The sequence below is a fragment of the Notolabrus celidotus genome, chromosome 12, assembly GCF_009762535.1.
Source record: "Notolabrus celidotus isolate fNotCel1 chromosome 12, fNotCel1.pri, whole genome shotgun sequence".
NCBI lineage: Eukaryota > Metazoa > Chordata > Actinopteri > Labriformes > Labridae > Notolabrus > Notolabrus celidotus.
In genome coordinates, this window is record NC_048283.1 from 27,071,680 (window position 1) to 27,097,959 (window position 26,280).

Genomic DNA, 26,280 nt, shown 5'->3' on the forward strand with positions numbered 1-26,280 from the left:
GGCGATGACGGAGGTCAAACGTTTCCTGTAAGTCTTCACCAGGTTTGCACACACTGTAGCTGGTATTTTGGCCCATTCCTCCATGCAGATCTAGAGCAGTGATGTTTTGGGGCTGCCGCTGGGCAACATGGACTTTCAACTCCCTCCAAAAATTTTCTATGGGGTTGAGGTTTGGAGACTGGCTAGGCCACTCCAGGACCTTGAAATGCTTTTTACGGAGCCACTCCTTCGTTGCCCGAGCGGTGTGTTTGGGATCATTGTCATGCTGGAAGACCCAGCCACGTTCCATCTTCAATGCTCCCACTGATGGAAGGAGGTTTTGACTTAAAATCTCATGATACATGGCCCCGTTCATTCTTCCCTTAACACGGATCAGTCGTCCTGTCCCCTTTGCAGAAAAACAGTCCCAAAGCATGAGGTTTCCACCCCCATGCTTCACACTAGGTATGGTGTTCTTGGGATGCAACTCAGCATTCTTCTTCCTCCAAACACGACAAGTTGAGTTTTTGCTAAAAAGTTCTATTTTGGTTTCATCTGACCACATAATATTCTCCCAATCCTCTTCTGGATCATCCATTTATGTCCATATGCTCTCTGGCAAACTTCAGACGGGCCTGGACATGTACTGTCTTAAGCAGGGGGACACGCCTGGCGCTGCAGGATTTGAGTCCCTCTCGGTGTAGTGTGTTACTGATGGTAGCCTTTGTTACTTTGGTCCCAGCTCTCTGCAGGTCATTCATCAGGTCCCTCCGTGTAGTTCTAGGATTTTTGCTCACCGTTCTCATGATAATTGTGACCCCACGGGATGAGATCTTGCGTGGGGCCCCAGATCGAGGGAGATTATCAATGGTCTTGTATGTCTTCCATTTTCTTACAATTGCTCCCACAGTTGATTTATTCACACCAACCTGCTTGCCTATTGTAGATTCACTCTTCCCAGCCTGGTGCAGGTCCACAATTTTCTTGCTGGTGTCCTTTGACAGCTCTTTGGTCTTGGCTATGGTTGAGTTTGGAGTCTGACTGTTTGAGGCTGTGGACAGGTGTCTTTTATACAGATAACGATTAGTTCGAAAGGTGCTGCTCTGGCTCTAGTTCTTACTCAAGGGCACTCCAGCAGCAGCTGTTGTAGGATTATGAATACATTTCTTACACACTTCCCTCAGTTAGCTTTTTCTGCAGCAGTCTAGGAATTTTAACGGAGAATATTAAAACCTTCTAACCTTAATATAAGAAGCAAAATGTCTAAGAAAAGAGAAGCAATGATAAGATGTAATTTATCCTTTTTGAGTGAGCAGCATTTTGAGGTACGCGTCTTAACTGTGTGTCTTGAAGGTGTGTTTGCATGTATGTTGCTGCTATTGAACTGGATAAATTCTGTTGGGAGCTCATTTGGGAGTTGAGAGATCCTTACCTGTGGATACATATCGCTCACAGCTCCACACGTACAAACTGAGGTTGAGCATAACCGAATACAGGGTGATGGTGAGAGTGATGAAGGGATGGAGGGAGGCAAACCAATGGCGTTGAGGAGAAATGATGAGAGAATTGCTCTCACCTACGGTGCTCCAGGCAGAGAGTGAGTGCGTGAGAGAGATTGTGAAGGGACAGAGTTATAAGCAGGAGGATGGGGCGAGAGAGTGGAGACAGCATGATTAGTATGAGTATTCCTTCACTGGAGAAAAACACAGGGGGCGAGGGAGAGGTAGAGCACCAAGGGATGTGTGGAAAGGCAAAGACAACGAAAGAAAAGAGGATTTGGAGATTCTAGAGAGCCCTTTGGCAGAGAGAGCGAGAGGGAATCAGGTGAAAACAAGAAGGAGAGGATGGTAGAAGGACAGGGCTGATGATTACAGGATTGTATGGATCACAAGAGCCGTGGGTGAACAGAGAATGAGTAAGAGGTTGGTAGAAATGGAGAAGAAAAAAAAGACGAAGGTCTCAAAGAAATAAGATATACCCAGACGGAAGGAACAGAGAGAGGGGCAAGAGGTGATGAGATGTGCAGTGATAAAATGATAGACTGACTTCAGACAGAAAAAGACAAGCTACAGTGCATCACAAGTAAGAAGAACAACCGGCATATTTATCCGGTTCCACCCTCATGTCACCTTGATTCCCTTGTCTTTGCTGAATTGACTTCTTTTGCCTTCTCTCTTCTTTTTATGACTGCTAAGTTTGCCTCTTTCTGGGGTTTTTTTCTGTTTTTTTTTTTGCCCGTACCGTAGTCATCCTATTCCAAAAATCCAGCCTGTCATATATGTCCATCGTTTTTTTTAACTCTACCACACAAACTACTCTTTTTTTCTTCCCTATTCACTTCCCAAAGCAGCCTCTGCTCGTCCCTAAGCTGCACATTGTCTCTCACGCTTTAATTATGCCTGTGAGTGATTTGCAAACTTGACTTGCAGGCTGTCTCCTCTGTATGTACAGATCTGGCTTAAGGACACTGAATCCAGCCTATACACTGAAAAAGACAGAAGGAAGAGAGAGGAGAAAGCATGGCAATGAATGCAAGCTCCCCTTTAGCAACAGTAGCGTATACATATATCCTACCCCCTTAGCCAGACATGGCCTAATCAGCAAGCTAATTAGCGCTCTTTGTAACTGCGTCGGCCTCATGTAACTGATTGCATTAACAACTGCCACACATCAAACAGTCATGTCTCATGCTTTTGCATCTCATTACACATTAAGGACATGCAAGGTTAAGGCCAGAGTTTGCGCTGTAATAAGATGAGAAAATGAGAAATATTTTCCGCCACAGCTGGTGGGCAAATAATTTTGCTTTATCCCTCTGTTTTTCCCATTTAGTATATATTTAATGAATCACTGTAGGCACTGTTTGTGGCCATTGTGATTTATTTCTTCTGTTTGAGTGACCCAATAAGTTAGCATGAATGAAACCGTCTTATATGCTCATGTTTGTTCCATATGTCATTTGTTCTATCCAAGTGAAAGGCACAGTATGCTTACACTGATGCTTTAATTCTATATGCAAACCTTTTATTAGGTTACACCATTAAAAAAGTGTCAAAGTTTGTTCTTATAGTGCAAGGAAAACACCTCTAATAGAAAAGTAAAGGAAGTCACATTCATACAGCAACAAAAGAAGCACACTCATGGGAATTTGACTTTGAATTGGTTTCTATTAAAGCCAGTGATAGACGTTCTACATCAAGATGAATAGCTTTTAATCAAATTAATAATTAAATCTTAATGAACTGACAATCAATGCCCAGCAGCCTTTTTATCTGCATCATAAACTCATTTTATGGGCGGCCTCTAACCTCTCCCTTTGTTCATGTCTTTTTGCAGAAGAAGCAGAGGACTAAGGAGCTGTCACAACTCTTCCACTCCTACAATCCGTATGATCACGAGGTAAGACACCTCTGTCTCCGTCTCTTTTTATGGAATGCAAAATGAACATTCATCCTCGTATTCATGACGCTGAGAGCCATGAGAATTTATCCACCTTTGGACCATGAACTTCACTTGGCATCAGGAGTGGTTGTAGGTCACCGTCACCATATTGTCTTTAGCGCTGTGATGAGTTTGTCGTCCTTTAAAGATGGATGCCTCTTGTCAGGAATCTAGTGGATGAAGACCGCTCAAGTGTTCCTGATTACATTGTAAGAGTGTTTGTGTGTCTGTGAGTGTGTGAGAGATGATCTCTTGAAGTTAGAGGTAAATCACCTCCACTGTATGCGTGTGAGGGATTATTCCTATATTTCTGTATATATGGGCTCATTCATTACAAGGGTTAAGGCCTTAAAGCCTGAGCATGCCACTCTTCAGGCGTGTGCACGATGATGATGAGAGCCTTGGGACAACAGTATTTGTCTGCGTGTGTGCTGAATTCTTTAAGGGAGGTGTTCGTCTGAAAGTGACAACCTCATGTCAACAGATGTCATGAAAAAATACACACAAATAAAGAAAAAACTTTGAGATATTCGACTAGGATCGCTTCATATACAAGGGTAAACCCAGCCAGATAATTCCACCTGGGAAAACTGATATTCAACCCGATGTCTGAACAATGTTGTGACCCTTTGATTATGAGAAGAGCGCAACATACAGGTACTTTCAGGGGGGTGTCATTTCATGCTGCTGTAGAGTGAATTTTTTGGACGTATTGAGGATTAAAATTTTCCTTACTTGTGTCACATTGTGTCATTAGTTTTTGCAAAGCCAAGTTTCTTCTTTTCCTTTATTTCAGTCTTAACCTTGAGAGGAGGTTGTGCCTGTGCTGCTGTTGTTCCATGTTATACACTAATTAAAGGGATATAAGAGAGATCACGTTTGCACAGTGGCACACATGGATCTTTGCCTCTCCCACGCACACGCACAAATGCACACACACACACACACACACACACACACACACACACACACACACACACACTCACACACACACACACACACACTCACACACACACACACACACACACATCATAACGACACATGTGAATGTAGTAAAGTTAGATAAGAAGATCTTCATAATACATTAGCACATTTGCATCTGAATGAGACACTTGGTATTTTCCAACATGCTCTCTCCTCAAGTAGCTTCTGTTCCCACAGGAATTTGAGTGTCGGTGTGATGCACTGAGTCTGCTGCTGAGCTTCTTTAACTCACAAATACTGTTGTACATTCTGTTTCATGACATTTTGTACTCACCGGTTACATTTTTTTGCAAACATTTTGCTTCATAAATGTTGAGATTGCTTAAGGAATTTAAAGGTACTGCAAAGTCCAGGAGTCTTTGAATGTGTCGTGCATTACAAACCACTCCTGGAATCCATGAAAGTCACCTGCGTAATACCTTATACACAAATTTCACAAATATTTATGGTTTGAAATATGTATGTTAGCTGTGTAGTTTTTAATGAAAAGCATTCCTCGAAAGTCTGAACTAAGGATCCTACAGGGTCAAAACATCTGTCTATTTTAAAGTTAAGGCTGAAGATGACACGTGACTGCAGTCAGACCCCCAAACCTTCAGAAATCTCCAGTGTGAGAAATAAAGTCCCAAACAGTGAATAGAAGATTTATTTGTTCTGATGTTTACATCTGTATCAGGAATATAACACTCCGATACTTTCTATAAAACACATTACAGCTGTGTTGACATATAAACAACACGTTACAGGTGAATAACATTATGACACAATTCCACTGATAAAACTGCTACACATCTCCGATATGCTCTGATATGTTATGACTTCTACATCCCATCGTATGTTTTTAATCTCCATCAGAGGGAAAATTCGACTGACTCTCTGATAACCTCGCCCGTTTATTTTCTGGATCAAATTTGTCAAAAGTAATCCCATTGCATTTCATTTATCTGATAGCCCTTATACATATATTTTCAACATGTCAGGCGAGTTTCTGGTAAGTCCTCCGTAAAGCTGAGCTTGCCTCCATGCTCCTGTAGGTCTTATTCCTTTTCCATAGATTGTGTGGATGTGCAAATAAATCCCTTTGCATTACAAAGCCAGATAGCCGTGAGATACGATTTAATGATAATAAATCTAATGTCAAGCATGCTTCCTTCCAGATCAAACACTGTTCTGCCTGCCCTTGCCCATGTCCATACACCGTGGAAATGTTGAGGCGAATCAGCTCGTATTAAGCCCATATAGCCGTTAGATAGAAATAAATGAAGTCTGATAATGTCCCCCATTTTACATTTAAGTCCCTTGGGTGTCTGGCCTTTCAGCTTAAGGTTTATGTAAGGATATTATGTGTTTACCAACACATCTGTGTCACTGTGTGTGCTTGTGTGCGTGTCAGTGTGCATGTGTGTAGGATTAAGAGAGATAGAGGGGAAGGAGAAATTGGTGCCTTTGCAGCCATTATTGTTTATACACATCCTCCTTTAGGTATAAAAAGGTCATTAATAAAGACTGAGTCAGGGCGGAGCGAGGGCGGTTAACTGAGGCTTTATTGCCCTGTACCTTCGGGCTAACAACCAAATGAAACAATGTTTTTAAATGAACTAATTGTTTTGTGTTGTAGCACGCTTGATTTTTAATTTCCTGTGGCTAGCTCTGAATCACAAATGTGGAGAACGACTATCTCCTTTTGTCTTCTTCTCAGTTCTTTCTTTCTGTCTTTCTTTCTTTCTCTCTCTCTCTCTCTCTCTCTCTCTCTCTCTCTCTCTGTCTCTGTCTCTGTGTAGAATCAATACAGATGTTTTTGTGTCCTCATTTCTATTTAACTGAAACAGTACTCATCTCATGTGTGTGAAAGAGTCTCGTCTTTGTGTGTGTGTGTGTGTGTGTGTGTGTGTGTGTGTGTGTGTGTGTGTGTGTGTGTGTGTGTGTGTGTGTGTGTGTGTGTGTGTGTGTGTGTGTGTGTGTGTGTGTGTGCGCGCGTGCATGTTTGTGATGATTAATGTGAAATATCCTATAGCCAGATGGTGCTGAACAAGGCCCATCCATCAGCAATGAAAAGACCAGTGGGCAGAAAGCTGGCGGAGCACTTTGTCTGGGGCCAATGCCTTGCAATGGACACACACACACACACACACACACACACACTCTTAGACACTTCACACACACTCATAGATTTTGTAAGGCCTCAACTGTGCAACCAACAGAGCTGTCTTGGAGCTTTGTGTTTCGTTTTGTGTCACAGTTCATAGCTTGTCTTTTGCATCCTAGGTGCTGTATGATGAGTGGTGCTTTAATAGAACAATCGACTCATTTCGTCGAATAAATACACTTTTCTAACTTCCTGTATCTTTTTTGCATTTGCCTGTTAAAGCATCAACATGAGCTTTAATGATAAGAAGTATAAATCAGTAACGAGGTTAGGATCGAGGTGTTTACCAGTTCTGTCTCTGTAAACATGCATTCAGACATGTTTATAGTTAGCATATAAAGCTAAAATGTAAAGGTTATATGTCCAACTTTGATCACAGTTAAGTTTGAAGTCATGACCGAGGGCTGCTCCCTCTTTAATTTGAAGACTTTGTGCTCTGCCTGTCTTCTTTGTTTGTACTTCACCTAATGCTTCCTGTTTTATTCAACAGTGAGACTCAGAGGTGAGACACGGTGACCACAGTTCATTCCCCTGTGCCAATGCGTGTCTGTGTGTTCTTATAAAAAAGTGCATGAACACACTACAGACACACAGACCTCTCTCCCTTTGCTGCATCACTGTGTCATCCAGTGTAAAGTTTTACTCCCAGGAGGCTTTGCCCTTCAGGTTCAGGTTGTGAAACTCCCATCATCCCCAAGTCATTTTCTGCAAACTTAATGTGTGTCTGAGTGTGTGAGTGTCCATGCATTCAGCTGTTTCTGGCACAGCTAATAAAGCCCCCGCTCCCCTTTCAGCGCACACTGTCACAGTCTCCTGAGATAACACACACACTCTCACACTCACACACACATTCTCCATGCTGTGTGCATGGGCCTGAATGACAGGGGTGACAGTTTTCCCTGCGGCAAGAGAGGAGGGACAAGCTGTCAACATGGCCTGTTGCACCTGCCCAGCCACAAAAGTCACAGTCACACACACACACACACACATGCACACATCCAAGGCGTGAATTGGAAATTGAGAGGGAGGTAGAGGTGGATAAATGAAAGGCTCACAATGAAAGACTAAAAGAGAAAGACATTATTTGCAAAAATAAAACACTTAATTAAACTCAATACCCTCTCCTCCCCCGGTTATTCTAACATCCCAGTTTGCCTGATACAACTTGACATAATTATTTATCATTTGAAGAAAACTGTTAATTAGTCTAACAATTCTCTCCCCTCCCAACAGATCACATTTTCTCTCCTGCACATTGCTTAACTGAACATGAAGCATTCTGCTCTCTCCCCTGTTTTAATTACTTTTATTTTGTAGAGCATGTTTTCCAAGCTTTTTTATCACTGTTGTGAAAAGCTAACCTCCATCTTTGTCTGACTTGACATTTGGTTGCCGCAGTTTTCTGTTAATTAACTGAGTATTCAGCGCTACAGGCGGAGGGAGCTGTAGAAGACAAAAGGCACAGAATTAAAAGTTATTATCACTTCATTGACCTGTCTCTTTATGTCTGTTCTGTGAATTCAAGTTTTTGTTCCCTCTGTCCCCAGCTGTCCTCAGACTCTTATTATAAACATTTAATGCTTCTTCTCTTACATCCACGGTCTGAAATTAACCTTTTAACTAAATAAAATAACAAAATAAAAAATAATGCTAGAAACTAGTCATCCACGTTTCTGTTCATTTCTAATAACACAGAAAAACTATTAATGTTGTGGCTTAATCTTGGTTGTGGCATGCAAAATAGCCTAAATATTGTGAATTGCTGTACATGGATATTTGAAAGAATACACGACACTGCTGCAGTAGAGGCTTTCCCATATGTCAATATAAACCCAACTATATACCAATATACACTACCGTTCAAAAGTTTGGGGTCACCCAGATAATTTTGTGTTTTTTATGAAAACTCACACTTTATTTATTAAATGAGTTACAAAATGAATAGAAAACATAGTCAAGACATTGAGAATGTTAGAAATAATGATTTTTAGTTGAAATAATAATTTTGTCCTTCAAACTTTGCTTTCATCAAAGAATGCTCCCTTTTCAGCAATTACAACATTGCAGACCTTTGGCATTCTAGCTGTTAATTTGTTGAGGGAATCTGAAGAAATGTAACCCCTAGCTTTCTGAAGCACCTCCCACAAGTTGGATTTGCTTGATGGACACTTCTTGCGTACCATACGGTCAAGCTGCTCCCACAACAGCTCAATGGGGTTGAGATCTGGTGACTGCGCTGTCCACTCCATTACAGACAGAATACCAGCTGCCTGCTTCTTCCCTAAATAGTTCTTGCATAATCTGGAAGTGTGTTTTGGGTCATTGTCCTGTTGTAGGAGGAAATTGTCTCCAATCAAGCACTGTCCACAGGGTATGGCATGGCGTTGCAAAATTGAGTGATAGCCTTCCTTATTCAAAATCCCTTATGTCTGGTACAAATCTCCCACTTTACCAGCACCAAAGCAGCCCCAGACCATCACATTACCTCCACCATGCTTGACAGATTGCGTCAGGCACTCTTCCAGCATCTTTTCACTTGTTCTGCATCTCACTAATGTTCTTCTGTGTGATCCAAACACCTGGAACTTTGATTCGTCTGTCCATAACACTTTTTTCCAATCTTCCTCTGTCCAATGTCTGTGTTCTTTTGCACATATTAATATTTTCCTTTTATTGGCCAGTCTCAGATATGGCTTTTTCTTTTCCACTCTGCCTAGAAGGCCAGCATCCCGGAGTCGCCTCTTCACTGTAGACATTGACACTGGCGTTTGGCGGGTACCATTTAATGAAGCTGCCAGTTCAGGACCTGCGAGGTGTCTATTTCTCAAACTAGAGACTCTACTGTATTTGTCTTCTTGTACTGTTGTGCACCGGGGCCTCCCACTTCTCTTTCTACTCTGGTTAGAGCCTGTTTGTGCTGTTCTCTGAAGGGAGTAGTACACATCGTTGTAGGAAATGTTCAGTTTCTTGGCAATTTCTCGCATGGAATAGCCTTTATTTCTAAGAACAAGAATAGACTGTCGAGTTTCATATGAAAGTTCTCTTTTTCTGGCCATTTTGAGAGTATAATCAAACCTACAAATGTGATGTTCCAGATACTCAACTAGCTCAAAGAAAGGCCAGTTTTATAGCTTCTCTAACCAGCAAAACCGTTTTCAGCTGTGCTAACATAACTGCACAAGGGTTTTCAAGGTGTTTCTAATCATCCATTAGCTTTCTAACGCAATTAGCAAACACAATGTACCATTAGAACACTGGAGTGATGGTTGCTGGAAATGGGCCTCTATACACCTATGTAGATATTCCATTAAAAACCAGACGTTTGCAGCTAGAATAGTCATTTACCACATTAACAATGTATAGAGTGTATTTCTGATTAATTTAATGTTATCTTCACTGAAAAAAACAGTACTTTTCTTTCAATAATAAGGAAATTTCTAAGTGACCCCATACTTTTGAACGGTAGTGTATATATAAATATAAAGACTAATACTTTCCCTGTACGTTACAAAATTCCACTTTTCCCTATTCTTTGACCTCCTGGCATTTGTCCTTCAATATTTTCAGTAAAAGCAGGTCTACTTTCTGTTGATATCCAGAGGACCTTTGTGACATTAAGTTGAAGGATAAAGAAATAGATTGCACAGTATATGGGCAGGCTGAGCTACATATAAAATCTTAGTATGATTTCTCATCGTGTTGGATCAAAGGCAGCAGAAATGGAACACATTCAATGAGGCCTTGTCATGTATGTCTACATGTATGTGGGTACGCTGATATTCCACCCACATTGCTCTGCTGCTTGCCAAAGACATAATTTCCTCTTGCTCCAGTACAGTAGAGCACTATAGGCATGTATACATGCTCTCAATCTGTCAAGGTTACACAGCAGGAACTTGCAAAAGACACTCATGTATGGTCCCACAAAATTTCAAATGCACATGCGAGCCTTCATAATTATTTAGTCTGTTTGGTGCCAAACAAACATTTGCCTTTGAAATATTCCCATGTTCTTCATTTTTCTAATTTATGCAACACCACATTATAGCTACATCATATTTGTCCTGGAGACATACAGTACATAAAAACAGCATAACACTCTGTCAAGCATTGCAGCATATAACATCCTTAAACGAGCTGCTGCGTTGTTTTTGTCTCTAACTCGTGCGTTTTAGATGTTGTTACCAGCAGGGAATTTTTCATCATCCCCATCTTTTATGGATCTTATCTGCTTTAAAGTGTGCAATTTGTGCCTGCATAATGCACAACCAATAACATGAAATCACTTAGGCTGCCCTAATAAAATACTACTCTTTAGCATCAGTGGATGAAGATAGAGAACTCAGGCTTTTGTTGGAGTCCATCAAAACTTTCTTCGTGGCATTAATAGTTTCGAAAGCAAAAACAATAGAAGAGATTGTTGTTATGTTGGAACCAAAAACAGGAAATGTTATTGGCTCAGTTGGCTTGCTTTGTTGAAACATTTTATCCTGTTATAATTATTTCTCAGGAAAAATATCTGCTCTTTGAAATCTCTCTCTCACTCACGATTTGTCTCTTGGTGTGTGCTGTAATAGCTTGTTGATTGCTTCCATTTATTGGGCAAAAGCTATCATCCTGTGCACTATTCACACATCAACACACACCAATTCGCACACACACTCTCTCACACAGCAGAGGGCCAAAGGAAAGAGTGGGTCTGCAGCTAACAGCATGCTATGTGACCGACATCTGAATGGAGAGGTGGTGGGAGGGATGGAGAAGGGGACAGAAAAATGAATGAGGAAGGGTATGAAGGCAGGAGAAGGCTTGTTTTGCTAAATGGTTTCCTCGACAGGAGTGTGAATAGTTGTGATTCAGTCTTAGATCTCCCGTTTTGGCAAGCTGTAATGGAAATATATTTGTGTTTGTGTTAGATCTGTGTAAGATGTTTTGTCTCCTGTACAATAAATCAATGATATACAAAGTTTGATAACTTACATCTTCCAATGACATACTCCTAAAAAGAGGAGTAAGAACATCAAGACATGACCATGGATTAAATTGATGGCAGGGGTGGTGTATGCCGTTTGTTTTTCTATGCAATATCCATGCAAACACTTGATCCAATTGTTTCCTCCTGGTTTGGGTAAAATTATTCTTACCACACATGCCTGCCACATGGCACGTGACCAGTTCCTGAATTTGCTAAAACTGAGATGGATAGAAAGCAAAGCAAACCTTGTCTGTAGCTGACACAACTTTATTTCCTGGTAACTTTTATTGATGAACGTCTCATTGCTTAAAGGCTGGAAACATCAAGTTGCTCAAAGAAGTTTATAAAAAAGAAAATCAAAGCCAGTGTTCTGCAGAGATTTGCTGCTTTGTCAAAAAGGCTACCGTAGCGCGAAATGATAACAGAGGCTCTCAGTTTGGGCTGCTATAGGTCACATTATATCATCAGATCCTTTTATTTTACACCACTACTCTTCCATTTGCATTGTCGGAGTATAGGATAGGATTTCAAGTGAAAGATATCTCAAGTAATGATTCCATTACTACAGACATGCACAGAGCTGTTCAGTGGCACATTGTGATATGTAGCACTAATCAGTACAACACTTTGTTTCCAACTAACCAAATCAGAAGCTGCCTCTTCTTCCACTGTTCCTGGCTGATAACATATAGTTGGAACAACTCCATGCATTTCCAAATGGTTTTATTCAGATTCAAAGCTATAGATGCATGTATGCAAACAGATTTCTTTATTTAGCGTCCCTGTTAACAGTGAAGAATAAATCTATAATAAGAGTGGTTCGATCAGGTTACAGGAATGATGCACTTGTAAACATAGATACATATGCCATTTTGCAAACAATCACATGCCTGATAAAGGACCACTTATAAAAGAGAGAGACTGATATTTGAATGGAGTTTGGGCCTAGTTATCAAGTTAATTAGATAAAGCTAAATTAAACTTACCATTTTTGTTTGATTACCTTTTTCACATTTTATATATATATTTTTTATTCTAACTATTGTCATTTTATCATTATTATTATCATTATTATTATCATTATTATTATCATTATTATTATCATTATTATTATCATATGTATTATTGTTATTATTAGTGTTATTAGTGTTATTATTATTATTATTATTATTATTATTATTTTATTTCATTTTGGAGCTGGGAACACACCAGCGGCATGTCCTTGAAATCTGATAGGCCACATCAGATGCCTCCCCAAAATCTTAAACTATGATTGGCCAGTCGGGTCAGGCTGGACTTGTATTAAAATCTCCCTGCTGGAAGCTTTCTCTGCATATATTTGTAGCACATGTTCTATTCTGGTACCTTACATTGTAAGAATAGGTACTTTGCACATGTATTTCATTGGACAGGTGCATAGTCGGTTCTTCAATATTTGAAAGCAAACTCCTGCACACCGATCTATCTGTCAAATATAGATGTATTATCAACATTTTGGTACTTAAACATTGCTCATAAATATATGTTTAACAGTGAGACAGTGTGCAGGAGTTTGCTTGCAATTTTCCAAGTACATCCTAATGTCACTTTGGACATAAATCTTATTTTTGAGTCCTAAAGATTTAAACAGGGAAGAGCTATGTGTTGTCACTATCTTTGTTGTGTTACATAGGAATAGAATATGTGTTAGAACTTCTAATGTTAGCTGTTGAAGCAGATGGTGGAGACAGAAAGGGTTGATAAATTATATTAATTCATGTGTGCACTCATACTTCATACCACCTCTGCATCAGTCAGTGCCCCAGTGAAAAAGTAGCCTGGACACAGCCCTGCACACCAGTAGGGCAAAGAGGAACTTAAACCTACTTCTACAACCTTATCAAGACTGATTATTGCTTTGGAGTACATTCCCCGCTTGTCCACCATTGGCTTGGCTGTTAACAAGGGCTCATTGTCAGTGAGAGCCACTCTGTAGAGAATCAAGCTGCACTTGACCACCACAGCTGATTATACAGAGCATGTGTACTGTATGTCCCTGTACATTTGTACTGTTTTAGTTCCCTTTGTCTGTGCATGAACAGTATGTATGCATTATTCTCAATGTTGTAACTTTTCCTGGGCTTTACTTTGTGCAGAGTGCAAATGTTGGAATATATGTGTTTTGATGTATGCATGTATGCACACTTATCAGGACTGGTAATTGTTTGTCAGTGCCTGATTGCTTAACATACCCTGTCATTAGAAACATTAGAAGCATGATTCAACCTCCCTGCAATCTATATGGAAATTCAGATGTGTGGTTTCAGACTAAACCATAGACATACTTTTCTTTTATCCCTCTGCCTTTCTTTCTTCTTCCCTCACATGCTGTTCATGGAGCTCAACTGCATATTGGTTTTGTTCCATGATAAGTGCAGACAGCTCAACCCTGACAACTCAAGCAGAGATGACCTTTATTATTTATCTGAAAGAAAAACACATGAGAATAGGAGGAAGTAGACATTCAGGTATGTAGAGGAGTTGTTTGGTGTTTAAATGTTATTTGTCTTTGAAGACTGGCCTTCTTTTTTAAGCTTATCACAGTTTTACACATTCACAGTCTGCTGCAGCTTTGTCAAGATAGAGGACTTACTCAGCCAATCTCTCTGGGATTAATTCACTTTGTCATGATAGATGTGAACTACACCAGTTCCTTTTGTTAGCTACTTTAGATTCTCATTTAACATTCTGTGGAGAGCTTATCTCCCATTGTAAATTACATGTTAACACTGTGTGAAATCTTGCATTCAGCTATTGATTTTACTCAGAGCTTTTATCCGGAGCAGTGCTTGTTTACAGGTTATCCACTTGTCGTAAAGAACTTAAATTAAAAAAAGAAACTACTTTTTTTGTTTTTGTGTGTGTACCTTTTCTGAATTACATTGGCATCTTAAAATGTAGCACAGAATGTTAGAGGAGTGTCTGTGTTTGCAACCCAGATAAAGCCTTAGCTCCTTGGTGTTGTTTTCTTATTGCCGTTATTACTAAAGGAATTACAGTCAAAGGCAAAGTTTTAAGTCCATGCAAACATTTTAACACTGGAACTAAATCTGGTATGCTGACTAACCCAGTATAAATGTCAGTGCGTCTGTAAGTTTCTTCTTTATTCATTAAAGTGTTCTTTTAACAGAGACTAGCTTTAATCAGTGCCACAGACACTGCGAGTCATGAGTAGCTACACCCTGCTCTGTTTCTCTCCCCATGATAAAGACGTTTAGTGCCAGATCCATCTATATCTCTTCATCTGTGAGGAAACCACCAGAGGCTAATAGCATCAGTGTGCTTTTTCACTCCACATCTGCCTTCTATCTGTTAAGTCAGCGATCACTGACTAACTACAACCACACGCACACACAAGAGTAAGGATGGTACCACATCAGTGTGTTTAAAGTATATTTACTTGTGTGGTTTTTGTCTGAAATAATGATTTGTTAAACATGAATTGCAAAAAACTATACACATATTTTCTGTGCTTTCTATAACTGTATTTATTATACACAAAATTAGTTTGCTGCATATTAGCTTTCTGTAAATAAGACACACTCTACGTAAGCATGCTGTTGGATTCCCTGCCTTCAGTCACGTTCTTCCGTTTCCTTGTGTGCTTGGAAACACAGCTCCAAACTTGGAGAAAAGGGACTGAAAACTCAGGGCACACACATGTTTGAGGCCAGACAAGCACACGCACACTGCACACATGGCCCTGTAATTGAGCTCCATGTATAGGGCCAAATGTGGGATCACTACTGTAAAGGTTTCATTCTCATTAAAGCAGAGTTACAAAAACTGGGGCACAGCAGGAGGGGAAAATGATACATTTACTGACTGGAGGCATGTTCTGTGTGTGAACGTGTGTGTGTGAGGAGGAAAGAATTTAGAGTTGAAATGAAGGCAGTAAAAATACAGTTCTCTCTTACTTCCAGTCTCATGTTCTTTGTATGTTTGTGTGACAAGGATTATTCCCTAGTTGTCTCATCATGAAATCTTTGAGAAAGTTTCTCTGTATCTATTAATACTTAGCAGACATTTTTACCAATTTGTGGTTCAACATAATGTCAGTGTGCTGCAGGTGTATGTAGGGCAGGGGCTGCTGCTGTCTATAAAGATATAATACATTTTATTTGTATTATCCTTTTGAAAACATAGAGTTACACAAGGCTTCTTATGAGTTAAAATACACATACATGTGAATATACTGTACATAGATCTCTCTGTCACATACATGTAAAGATATACATGTATGTGACATGGAGCTGCAATTAATGCTCACAACCAGAGTGAGGAAAAATCCTGATGTGGGATTTGTTAACAGAACATCTAATTAATTTTAAGTTTAAAATTCCCTCGCTCGGTTTCACACACCTCATTCTGTTTGAAACCTCTTTAGTAGTTTATTTTAAAATCTTTTTTAATGCTGTTAGTTTCCAAATGTAGTGGATTTCCCATAGAGATGTAATCATTCTGAGAGACGGGGTGAGATAGCTCACTGTCAGTTTCAGTGTTAAACAAAACAAACTGCCTGAATTGTTTCAGCGGTCTCAATGCTCCACCAATAACACCACTGCAGAACTATAAATCTGCTGTTGACTCATAATCAATAGTCCGGCTGTATGTGTACACAACAACATTTAGGTTTGAACATTAAACGGCAGTCAACCGTGCTGCAGCTGGAAATAACAAAACAGCGTTTCTGTCGGGAGCCATATCTCTGTTTATTGTTCAGTGAGAGTTACAGCAAAAAGTTGTTCACTGTTTTAACTCGATAACTTTTAGAAATTGATTTTATTCTTGTGTCTTAGTTTGCGTTTTCAAACATAAGACATTTTCCAGAAATAAATCTGAGCATTAGGTGTTGGTAAATAGACTTATAATTTGTCCTAATATGGGAGAGAAGTACTGAAACCAAGCAGGTGATTCCTAGGCCTGCCTAAAAACCCAGCATTACTTTTTAAATACTTCCACTTTGGTGTCTCAGTGTTGAGATTTCCTTAAAGTTCAACAGTTTTTATTGTTTGAGCTGGTTTTCTGCACAAAGCACACTACTGTATTGTTATTTCACTTAGTACATACTTCAGCTACAAGAATGAAATGAACAGACCAACATCATCACTCCCTTCTCTTCCAGAATAAAGAGGAGAGATCTGTAACATAAAAGAGAGAGTCCCTGAAAGATGGAGAATAAAAAACAACCAAAGCCTTCACTCACTGAAGAGGAGAAATTGAGACAAAAGAACCAAAGCAAACAGAATAACGTGAAAAATAATGAAACAAACAAGAGAAAAGGAAACAAAGACCTCTTTCAGATTTGACACCTATTCACATCTGTGCTCCTCGTTTTCATTTTTCTTCATAATCTTTGGTGGAGTCATCTCTCAATGTGTTGCAAATAGATTAGTGTGTTTGCTTGTTGTGCTGAAGGCACGTTAATTGGTTGTTTGGGGCTAATAAATAGCTGTAATTAACAGGCATCGTTAGGTGAGACAGGGATGGAAAAGGGGAAACAATGAACCAGGATGTGGACACATTCACCTGGAAACTCTGTTCATCTGGATATTTAGATTAAAAGGGTTTATTGTAAGTCTTTTAGGAATAGCAGGGGTCCTTTTGATTAAAAACAGTGCCCATTGCTTTTCATCAAACCTTGACTGGCTTCCTGTTGTTGTTTTTTTTCTCACTTCAGTTGTATTATTGAAAAACCATGAAGTGATTTAAAGGCTCTGTTGATGTAAACTATGACCAGGGAGTCCCTCGGTCACAGCTCGTGCTGAGGATGTATAAAACATGTGTTGCAGTGAAACGAGAGACACAATATGAGCTGTGCATTCTCAAAGCCGTCTTAAAGCAGCGATCAGTCTGTAGAGCCTTCAGATGTTTCCTCTCTGAAGAGTCTGAACTCTGCTGTGATCCAACACCTGATGTTCACTCTACATCTCACTCTCTGGCAGCCTCTTCCTCTCATCACCTCTTTGTCTTCACTTCTCACCAGGGTCTGCACATTGAACTCTTTCTTTCTTTCTTTCTTTCTTTCTTTCTTTCTTTCTTTCTTTCTTTAATTTTTCCTCTGTCTCTTGTCTTTCTTTCTTTCTTTCTTTCTTACTCTGTCTTTCTTTCTTTTCTCTTTCATGTGATCATTCTGTCTTTTTCCTTTCTTTCCTTTTTTCTGTCTTTTGTCTTTCCTTTCTTTTTTCTTTTTTCTTTCTTTCTGTCTTTCTTTCTTAGTTTTAATTATTTCTTTTCTTCCTTCTTTTTTTCTTTTTTTTCTTTCTCTCTGTCTTTCTGTCTTCATACTTCCTATTTTTTTCTCCTCTTTCTTTCATTCAATCTGTGTTTTGTCTTTTTTTGTTTCTTTTGTCTGTCTGTCTTTCTCTCTTTATTTCTTTATTTCTTTGCTTCTGACTTTTTCTTTTTTCTTTCATACTTTATGTTTTACTTCCTTCTTTCTTACTTTCTTTATTTTCCCTATTTCTTTCATTCAGCCTTTCTGTCTTTTTTTCTTGTTTCTTTCTTTCTCCTTTGCTTCTTTCTCTTTTCTTTCTTTCTTTTTGCCTCCTTCCCTCTTTCTGTCTGTCAGTCTGTCTGTCTGTCTGTCTGTCTTTCTTTCTTCTATCTTTCTTTCTTCCTTTCCTATTTTGTGTTTTTTGTTCTGTCTCCCTTCCTTCCCGTCTTCCTTTCTAGACCATTTCACTCATCCTTCATCAGGTGTTGATATTTTCAGACTTGTTGAATCAAGTTTTAGTTTCTTAACACATGCCAAGCTACAAACAGACTTTCAGCTCATCCTGAAGTAGAAGAGAATCAGAGATTTAACTCTGTCTTGTACAGTGGTTGTATTTTATGTTTTGAAATGAGAAAATAAATAAATAAGAGTTTACCTGTGAGATTCTCTCCTGTTTCTTTGTCACGGACACTGATTTGTTGTGTCCTCTGATAAAGATATTATAACCCTAATTTTAGATCATAATTAATTTTGGCTTCATAACAGATATCCAGAAGAGTCATGGGGTGAGTCAGATTCAAAGTGTTTTTCAGTTTGTATTTAGTCTGCCTGTGTGCTGCTGGATGGTTGAAGTTTGTAAATATTTTATCTGAGGCAGTAATGATTTGTCTCTTGTTGTATTAATGAGCCTTTTTAACTCTGTTCATGGACAAACCTTGTAAACAGGTTATTTGGGAGATTAGTCACAGTGAATCACATTCAAACTGTAATGAATGACTTTCATTTAGTTTTCCACTGCTGTTCACATCGCTCACTCTGCCCCTTTTGTTTTACTCTCCCCTCTTTGCTCTGTGAGTCTATGTGTCTCTGGCCTGACTGTGTCTATCTGTGTTTCATGCTTTCTCTTGGCTGTGTTCTTTTGAGGATAAATAGTGAAACCTGCTAAATTTCCTTTGCATGACCCCGGGGCTTAATAAGACTCTTAGCTTTTACAGTTGGTTGTAAAATAGTTGAATAACTGCTTTTTAATAATCGGTCAACCTCTCAAGACTTCAGTCGCCACCTAATTTAGAAGAAACAGCGTCATGTCCCTCTCTACAGAGTATCAGTATCCTAGTCTCTCAGTCGAAGACGGTAGTTTCTTCACTCCCTCAGGTAACTCTGTCTGTTACTAATTAGCATAGTCATTTAACATACATTTACATAATTTGAATAAATCAACTATCAGAAGCGTAGCAGACCCACGCACCCATTTTAAATTAAAACGACCTGGACTTGTTTGTCTTTCTCTCTCTCCCTCTCTATCTCCACCTTCCTCTCTGTTTTCTTTTTATTGTCTATCTCTATCAGTCACATTCATATCTGTTAAAATGAGTCCAGGTTTGGAGGTAGGAGCCGTACCCTGAGGGCTTGTCAGACAACTTAATGACATGATGCTTGGGTTCTTAGTAAGACGGGAGGATCAAATGCTTAATGGCCACCTGTGTGTGTGTGTGTGTGTGTGTGTGTGTGTGTGTGTGTGTGTGTGTGTGTGTGTGTGTGTGTGTGTGTGTGTGTGTGTGTGTGTGTGTGTGTGTGTGTGTGTGTGTGTGTGTGTGTGTGTGTGTGTGTGTGTGTGTGTGTTTCATCTTTTAAGTCCTGATTTGAAGTCTTTTTGTTAAGAATGTCATGTTATTTCCATATTATATTGAGCAGTACGTGTACATTTGCAGTGTGCCTTGCAGTATTTAAGTGCAGACATTTGCTTCTCTGTCTGGTTTGAGCTTTCACACACATCACCGTGTCCTGCATGAGAAATTTTGTCTTCCCTGGACAACAGAAAATGGAACATTTGTACATCTTTATCAATCAACCGATCTTATTTATATAGCGCCTAATCCCAACAAACGTTATGTGAAGACTCTTTCCATCCAGAGCAGGTCTAGACCGTACTCTATGTTCTATTATTAACAAAGACCCAACATCATGACAGGATAAGATCCTGTCCCATCTTACAGACAGGACTCAGTCTGATCTCATCTTAATCCACCATGAGCAGAGCACTTTGCAGCATTTAGCAAGTTACAGTGGCAAAGACAAACTTCCTATAACAGGCAGAAAACTCCAGCAGGACCAGACTCATGTTAGACTAACTTCCTTTAACAGGCAGAAACCTCCAGCAGGACCAGACTCATGTAAGACAGACATCTGCTGAGACTGAGTTGGAGAGAGGGATAGAGGGAGATGGAGAGAGAGAGATTATAGTGGTGAGACGGATAGTAGTTGTAGCAGCTGGAGTTTGGAACGTCCACAGCAGCAGGCCGTCTACAGCAGCGACTCATAGAACCCTACGAGACAAGGGAGCTCAGGGACTCCAGAAAGGTCTATGGTTAGTAACTTTAATGGGACAGGAAGAGTTAAAGTAAGTGTAACCTTTGGTCTCATGAGCACAGTGTCTTATCATTCCTCACATTTACTCTGTCTTTGGTAAAAGCACTTTCAGTGTTGTAGCATAAAGAATCATCTGACCAGTGTGTGCTCATGTTTTGATGCTGAGGGCGGCTTATTTATCATCTGGTATACAGTAATTTCTGATTGTTATAGTCTGTTCTTGTTCTTTGTGTGGAGCTTTTTCTGCTGCTGTCTTTGCCGGGAGTAAAAAGCGATTTTGTATTTCTGTGAGAATACTGATGGTTAAATTAAATTAATTTAAGTTAAATTAAACAAAATTAAATTAAATTAATTTAAATTAAATTAAATAAATGGCCCATAATGGAAATATTCTTGAATGTTTGATCAGGAAATAGGTTTTGTAGAGATGGTAGTGTGTGTTTGATCAATAGATTAAGTCCGTGAAACAAGCTCAGAAAGGTCTTCTTCCTCAAACCCTCAATCCTGTAGGTACTGATGGCTACTTGTATTCCTCCAATGACCTTTTGATTGACCCAAACTGTGAGTGTTAGCTTCAACATGAATGTATCTGTATGATGGTAATTCCCTTGAAGTCTCTGTTCAATTCCCCTTGAGTAATGTGCTTTATTTATACATAAGATATTTAGCACAAGACATTTCTATATGTGTTCGTTTGTCTTCTGTCTTTTTATAGACTTGGAACCTCCTCTGGGATTTAATCACTCACATGTCAACAGGGCCAGAGAAGAGAAAGATGTATAGATTAACAGAGGCTACAGTTCATTTTAGATGCATGTGTGAAAGGCTGTTATGGATTTAGAATTACGCAACATAAAAATGAAAGAGAGAAAAAAAGAGGCAGAGTCGTTTCAGTTATCTCCTCCTGTGCAGAAGTGATGCGCTGCCTTGAGCTGGATTTTTTTGCAGCAAAAACAAATTAAGTCAAAGTATCCTCCAGCCCTCTGTGTGCATCTGGAAAAGTGGATCTATAAATTTTTCTCTTGAATTTGTGCTTTGGGTTTTGTATGTGCATCTCTGTGTATATAGTTTCTGTATGTCTTTGTATGTGCTTGATATTTCTCTGACACAAAGCCGTCCCTTCCCATGTGCACGTTAGTATTTAGTACATTCTGACTGCTGTACTCCGAGGCGGTGTTTGTACAAGTCACTGCAAGGCCACATTGTAATCACATTGTTTGGAGAGTGTTTTTTCATCAGGACAACACATGTAGTGACAACATGTCCTCGAGCTAAAGTTAAGCTAAGGCACAACCAGTGCATTTAATTCCCCTTCAGCATCCACTGTAAAGACTATAGGATAGCTGTGCGTCCTCTGGTACAGTAAGTGCGGAGGCTTTTTCATGTCTGGCACACGCTGTATGAGAACTCAGGGAGGTATTTGGGCACACACATGTTATTAAATGACTGTGGGATACATTTTCTCTCAATGTTATGTAGTAGATAACGTAAATTCACTCTGTGGAAGTGGTGACTGTGCTTTTGGGCCACTCACTTTGTGTTTCCAATGTTGTACATATATAACGTGAAGAGCTTTAGTTTGCTGGGAGTGCACTGACATCCAGTGCTTTAGGCTTTGTGTTTCCTTTCTTTAATATATCATATATACAGAGACCTTGCCATGCTGAGTTGTTGCTGAACTGCTGTTGCACTTTTGGCCCACTTCTGTGTAGCAGTTGTTTATAATTGCCCTGTACATTTGCATTTGAACAACAGGTTCCCCTGTGATCTACTGCTACATGTTCTATACCTGGCCCCACATCTGTTCAGCTTATGTAAATATTGTCTGTGGTGAAGGTAGAGCATTAGCCCTTTGAGTATCATGTTAAAGCACTGGTGTACTCTTAAAAACTTACTGTAGACAAGGTATGTTTAAGAAGCTGGTTGATATACACTACCAGTCAAAAGTTGGGACACACCTTCTCATTCAATGTTTTTTTATTTATTTTAATTATTTTCAACATTGTAGATTAATACTGAAGACATTAAAAATATGAAATAATCTGGTTTTACCATAATATGGATTACAACAGTAGTCAAATAGGGCTATCCTTTGTGTACTAACCCTACCTCTGAAGAACACAACTGATGGTCTCAAACACATTAAGAAGGCAAGTCCTTCTACAAATGAACTCTTGACAAGGCTCATGTTAATTATAAACCATTCCAGGGGACTACTTCATGAAGTAGACTGAGAGAATACCAAGAGTGGTCATGAAGGAAAAAGGGGGCTACTTTACAGATTCTAAAATATAAAACATTCTGGTTTGTTTAACACTTTTTTGTTCATTAAATAATTCCATATATGTTATTTCATAGTTATGGTGTCTTTGTTATTAATCTACAGTGTTTCAAATAATTAAAATAAATACAAACCTTGAATGAGAAGGTGTTTCCAAACTTTTGACTGGTAGTATATACTAGACATGAGTTTGTTTCTTCGGTAACAGTCCAGATAGCTCCTGCACTTAAACTGCATCAACACAGCCATATTTGAGCTGCTAAAGAGCACACAGGCTACTCTGATGTAAGCACTGTTTTGTGTGGTGAGTGACAGAAAGAACACTTGAGTAGGAAGAGTCAGAAATAAAAAAAAATATGTAAAAAACTTGAAGTTGTAAACAAACCATCTTCCAGCATGGCTCAGGTAGGATTTCACATAATTATTTTCATTTGTTTTTGCTATCAAGGCTTCCCAAATCCAACTTGGACACAAACCTGTTAAAAAAGGATTTTTGTTGGCAGTCAGTCCAAGGCTGCCGCTCTGCAGGATTTCATTGTATCCTCTCTGGCCTTAAAATAAGTCATCCAGAGGCTACACTAGCTTGAAAACTATCTGTTATGATGGCTTTTTTCATGAGTAAATAACACTTTTCAGAGCGCTGCACAGGAGGCCTCAGGCTTCTATTGAGGATACAAGTTGTTTATGTATCTAATGCACCATATACAAGTGAATAACCTTTGCTGGCAAGTATGGATTGAATTGATAACTGCGCCGAGGACTTGTGGAGGACATAGATTGGCTGGTAGATTATTCCAATGTAATATATGGTGTTATTTTCACTCACTTTGACCTGTTTATGGGTAAATGCCTGTTGACATTAGAGCAGGACAGCGTATGCCCATTAGCACACAAGTATATGGAGTTAGCTAAAGTGCCACAGGCTTATATTGGGCACATACAGTAGGCTTGTTTATGTATCAAGTTCACCACAGGCCAGTATGCAAGTTGATATGTTTTTCATCCCGTGTCCATTAACAGATATGAGCGGAGGCAAACATGGATTTGTTTAGACAACAAGGTCACAACAGCAGCCTGTCGAGGCATTAAAAGGTCACTGATATTTTTCACATGTTACTATATGCAGTCCAGTCGAACACACAGGTCCTTATATATTTTTAGAGAACTATGACAGAAAGTGTTTTTAGCATTATGATAACTTCTGCTCTCAGCTTGCCCAACAGGGTACTGAAATGTTCCTGATGACTGTGTTCAGTGCTCCTGAAAAGTCCCAGTATAGAAATTGATTTTGTGAAATGATTTTGCCTCATCAGTCACAAGGACTTCAGTGTCACCTCCAGATGTATTCTGCATCCTTTCTTTATTCCTGCTCTACACAAACAAGCCAACATTTCTTCTGATATTGTCTTAACTCCTGTGCAGTAAAATGCTGCTTGTAGACCCTTTGCAGTTAACTAACCGAGCTACTTATCGAATTCTCCTGGTGACTGCTGCTGCTGAGGCTGATTGAGGCAGACTGGAGCTGTGATAATGAATATTGCCATGGGATGACATAGCTTCAGTTCTTGCTGTTGCTTTGATTGTTACTGTAGCTGTTGCTCTACTTTGCTTAATGATTATGACTGACGAATGAGCTCACAATGGGTTTAAAACACACTACATGCATGGATTGTGTGTGCTGTCAACTGAGAGGATTGTTCTCTCTCTCTTCATCTCCCTCTTTCTAACTCCAACACGGTCTCAGCAGATGTCTGTCTTACATGAGTCTGGTCCTGCTGGAGTTTTCTGCCTGTTAAAGGAAGTTTGTCCTTGCCACTGTAACTTGCTAAATGCTGCAAAGTGCTCTGCTCATGATAGATTAAGATGAGATCAAGATGAGATCAGTCTGAGTCCTGTCTGTAAAATGGGACTGGATCTGATCCTGTCATGATGTTGGGTCTTTGTTAATAATAGAACATAGAGTACGGTCTACACCTGCTATGTTTCAGATTGGTAAAACAACTTTTGTCTTATCCAAATGGAATCTAAACCAGAGCCTAATTTTAAATGTCCTATATCACAAATCTAAAACTTTATTTGATGGGCAGTGAGAATGTTCTACTCTGACCATGCAACTTAAATACATACAGGAATTGATAGTTAATGTGTTAGATGCATAAATTGTCATTCAAGACACTAAACAACAGTCATGAACAGAACTTTAAAAGAACTAGAAAGATTTCCAGATGGATGTATTAAAGTGCAGCTGTGGACAAAAAATAAAACCCAATGGTGGTTCCAATACTATGGAGGCCCAAAAATAAATATTTTTTATCTTGTGCGCACTAGTTATTTTCTCGTGCACATAAGATAATTATAACCTTTCCAACTAGTTCAGATGTGATTGTCAACATAAAGCCAAATGGAGGACACTAATTTATTTAAGTTGTACTTGATATTTTAGCTGCTCTTGTAGACATGGTACTGTTATCAGCACAAATCATCTGCTTCACTTACTGAAAGACAACAGGCTCAGCCGGAGTCCTTGCGCTGATAGACACGACCCCTTATCGAACATCAATCACTGATTGGACGCTGCAGCGGCTCAGACTTCTCTGAAACATCACATCATCTGAGTTTAATAATGTCGAAAAGACGGACCTTAGAACAGTCCCTAAGATCATAAACATACATCGGTTTCTAAACAGTCGGTATGGGATGAGCTGAGATTAAAAAGTGTTTGATGTGAGTTTTAAATCCAAATACTGAACATAAAAGCAAAATCATAAAATCAATATAACAGAGGATTTCTCCTGAGTTTTGTTGGCCTATATGTTTGTTTATTTCAGATTCACCGTATAAAGAAATAGAGTCATAAAGCCTAATATCATAGATGGAATAGAAAATCAAGTAAGATAATTATCTCGTGGGCACGAGATAATAACTTGTGGGCACAAGATAACAAATATTTTTTGGGGGACTTCAGCAGCTCCATACAATACTCACCATCAGGGATCAAATAAAACTAATTATGTGCACTATTTTTATTCAAAGCACACACTTAATCTTTTCCAAACATTAGATAATATTTAACAGAGGTGATGAAATAAATGAAACTATCTCAATGAAGATTTTGCGCTGACCCTTCTCTCATAGCAGCTCAGTTAACAGTTAACTCTCTTTGGCCCGATGATGAGTGTTTTCACCAAACAGTACGCAGCCTTATTTTAAACTTTTAAAGCAGCTTATTAATTCACCATAGAGTACTGAAATGTATGCCAATCTTGTACTACAAACACTCTTTCCTGCTTGCAGAAACACTTCCCTTCCTGATTGTTTATGATTCTATTCTAACAAAAATGTGCCACTTGTCCATGTGAATATTTTTTGTAGCTGTGTTTATTTTCAGGAGAAATATTTCAGTTCTTCCTATGCTAGTCATACATCTGTGTGCATGTGTGGGTCTATGGATTTGTGTTAATGAGTAAAGTAGCTCCAAGCGTCTGTGCTGTGTACAAATTAGCGGAGATCTCTTTGCCAAAAGTGTAGGTGTGTGTGTGAGTCTGTGTGTGCGTCTGTTTCTCAGAGGTGATGAATATAGAGGGTCTAATTTTGGATAAGCGTTGAAATCCCTCCCAAGCCCCAGCCGT

The 26,280-nt window shown here is 39.3% G+C and overlaps 1 protein-coding gene across 3 annotated transcripts in view; it reads left to right on the top strand.

The window, feature by feature from the left end:
- Positions 1-26,280, top strand: part of cdkal1 (CDK5 regulatory subunit associated protein 1-like 1) — a 276,511-nt gene that overhangs the window by 210,165 nt on the left and 40,066 nt on the right. For all 3 annotated transcript variants that reach the window (XM_034697513.1, XM_034697512.1, XM_034697514.1), the window contains exon 12: positions 3,316-3,378. In XM_034697513.1, coding sequence (XP_034553404.1) covers positions 3,316-3,378 — 63 coding nt within the window. The remainder of the gene's footprint in view (positions 1-3,315; positions 3,379-26,280) is intronic.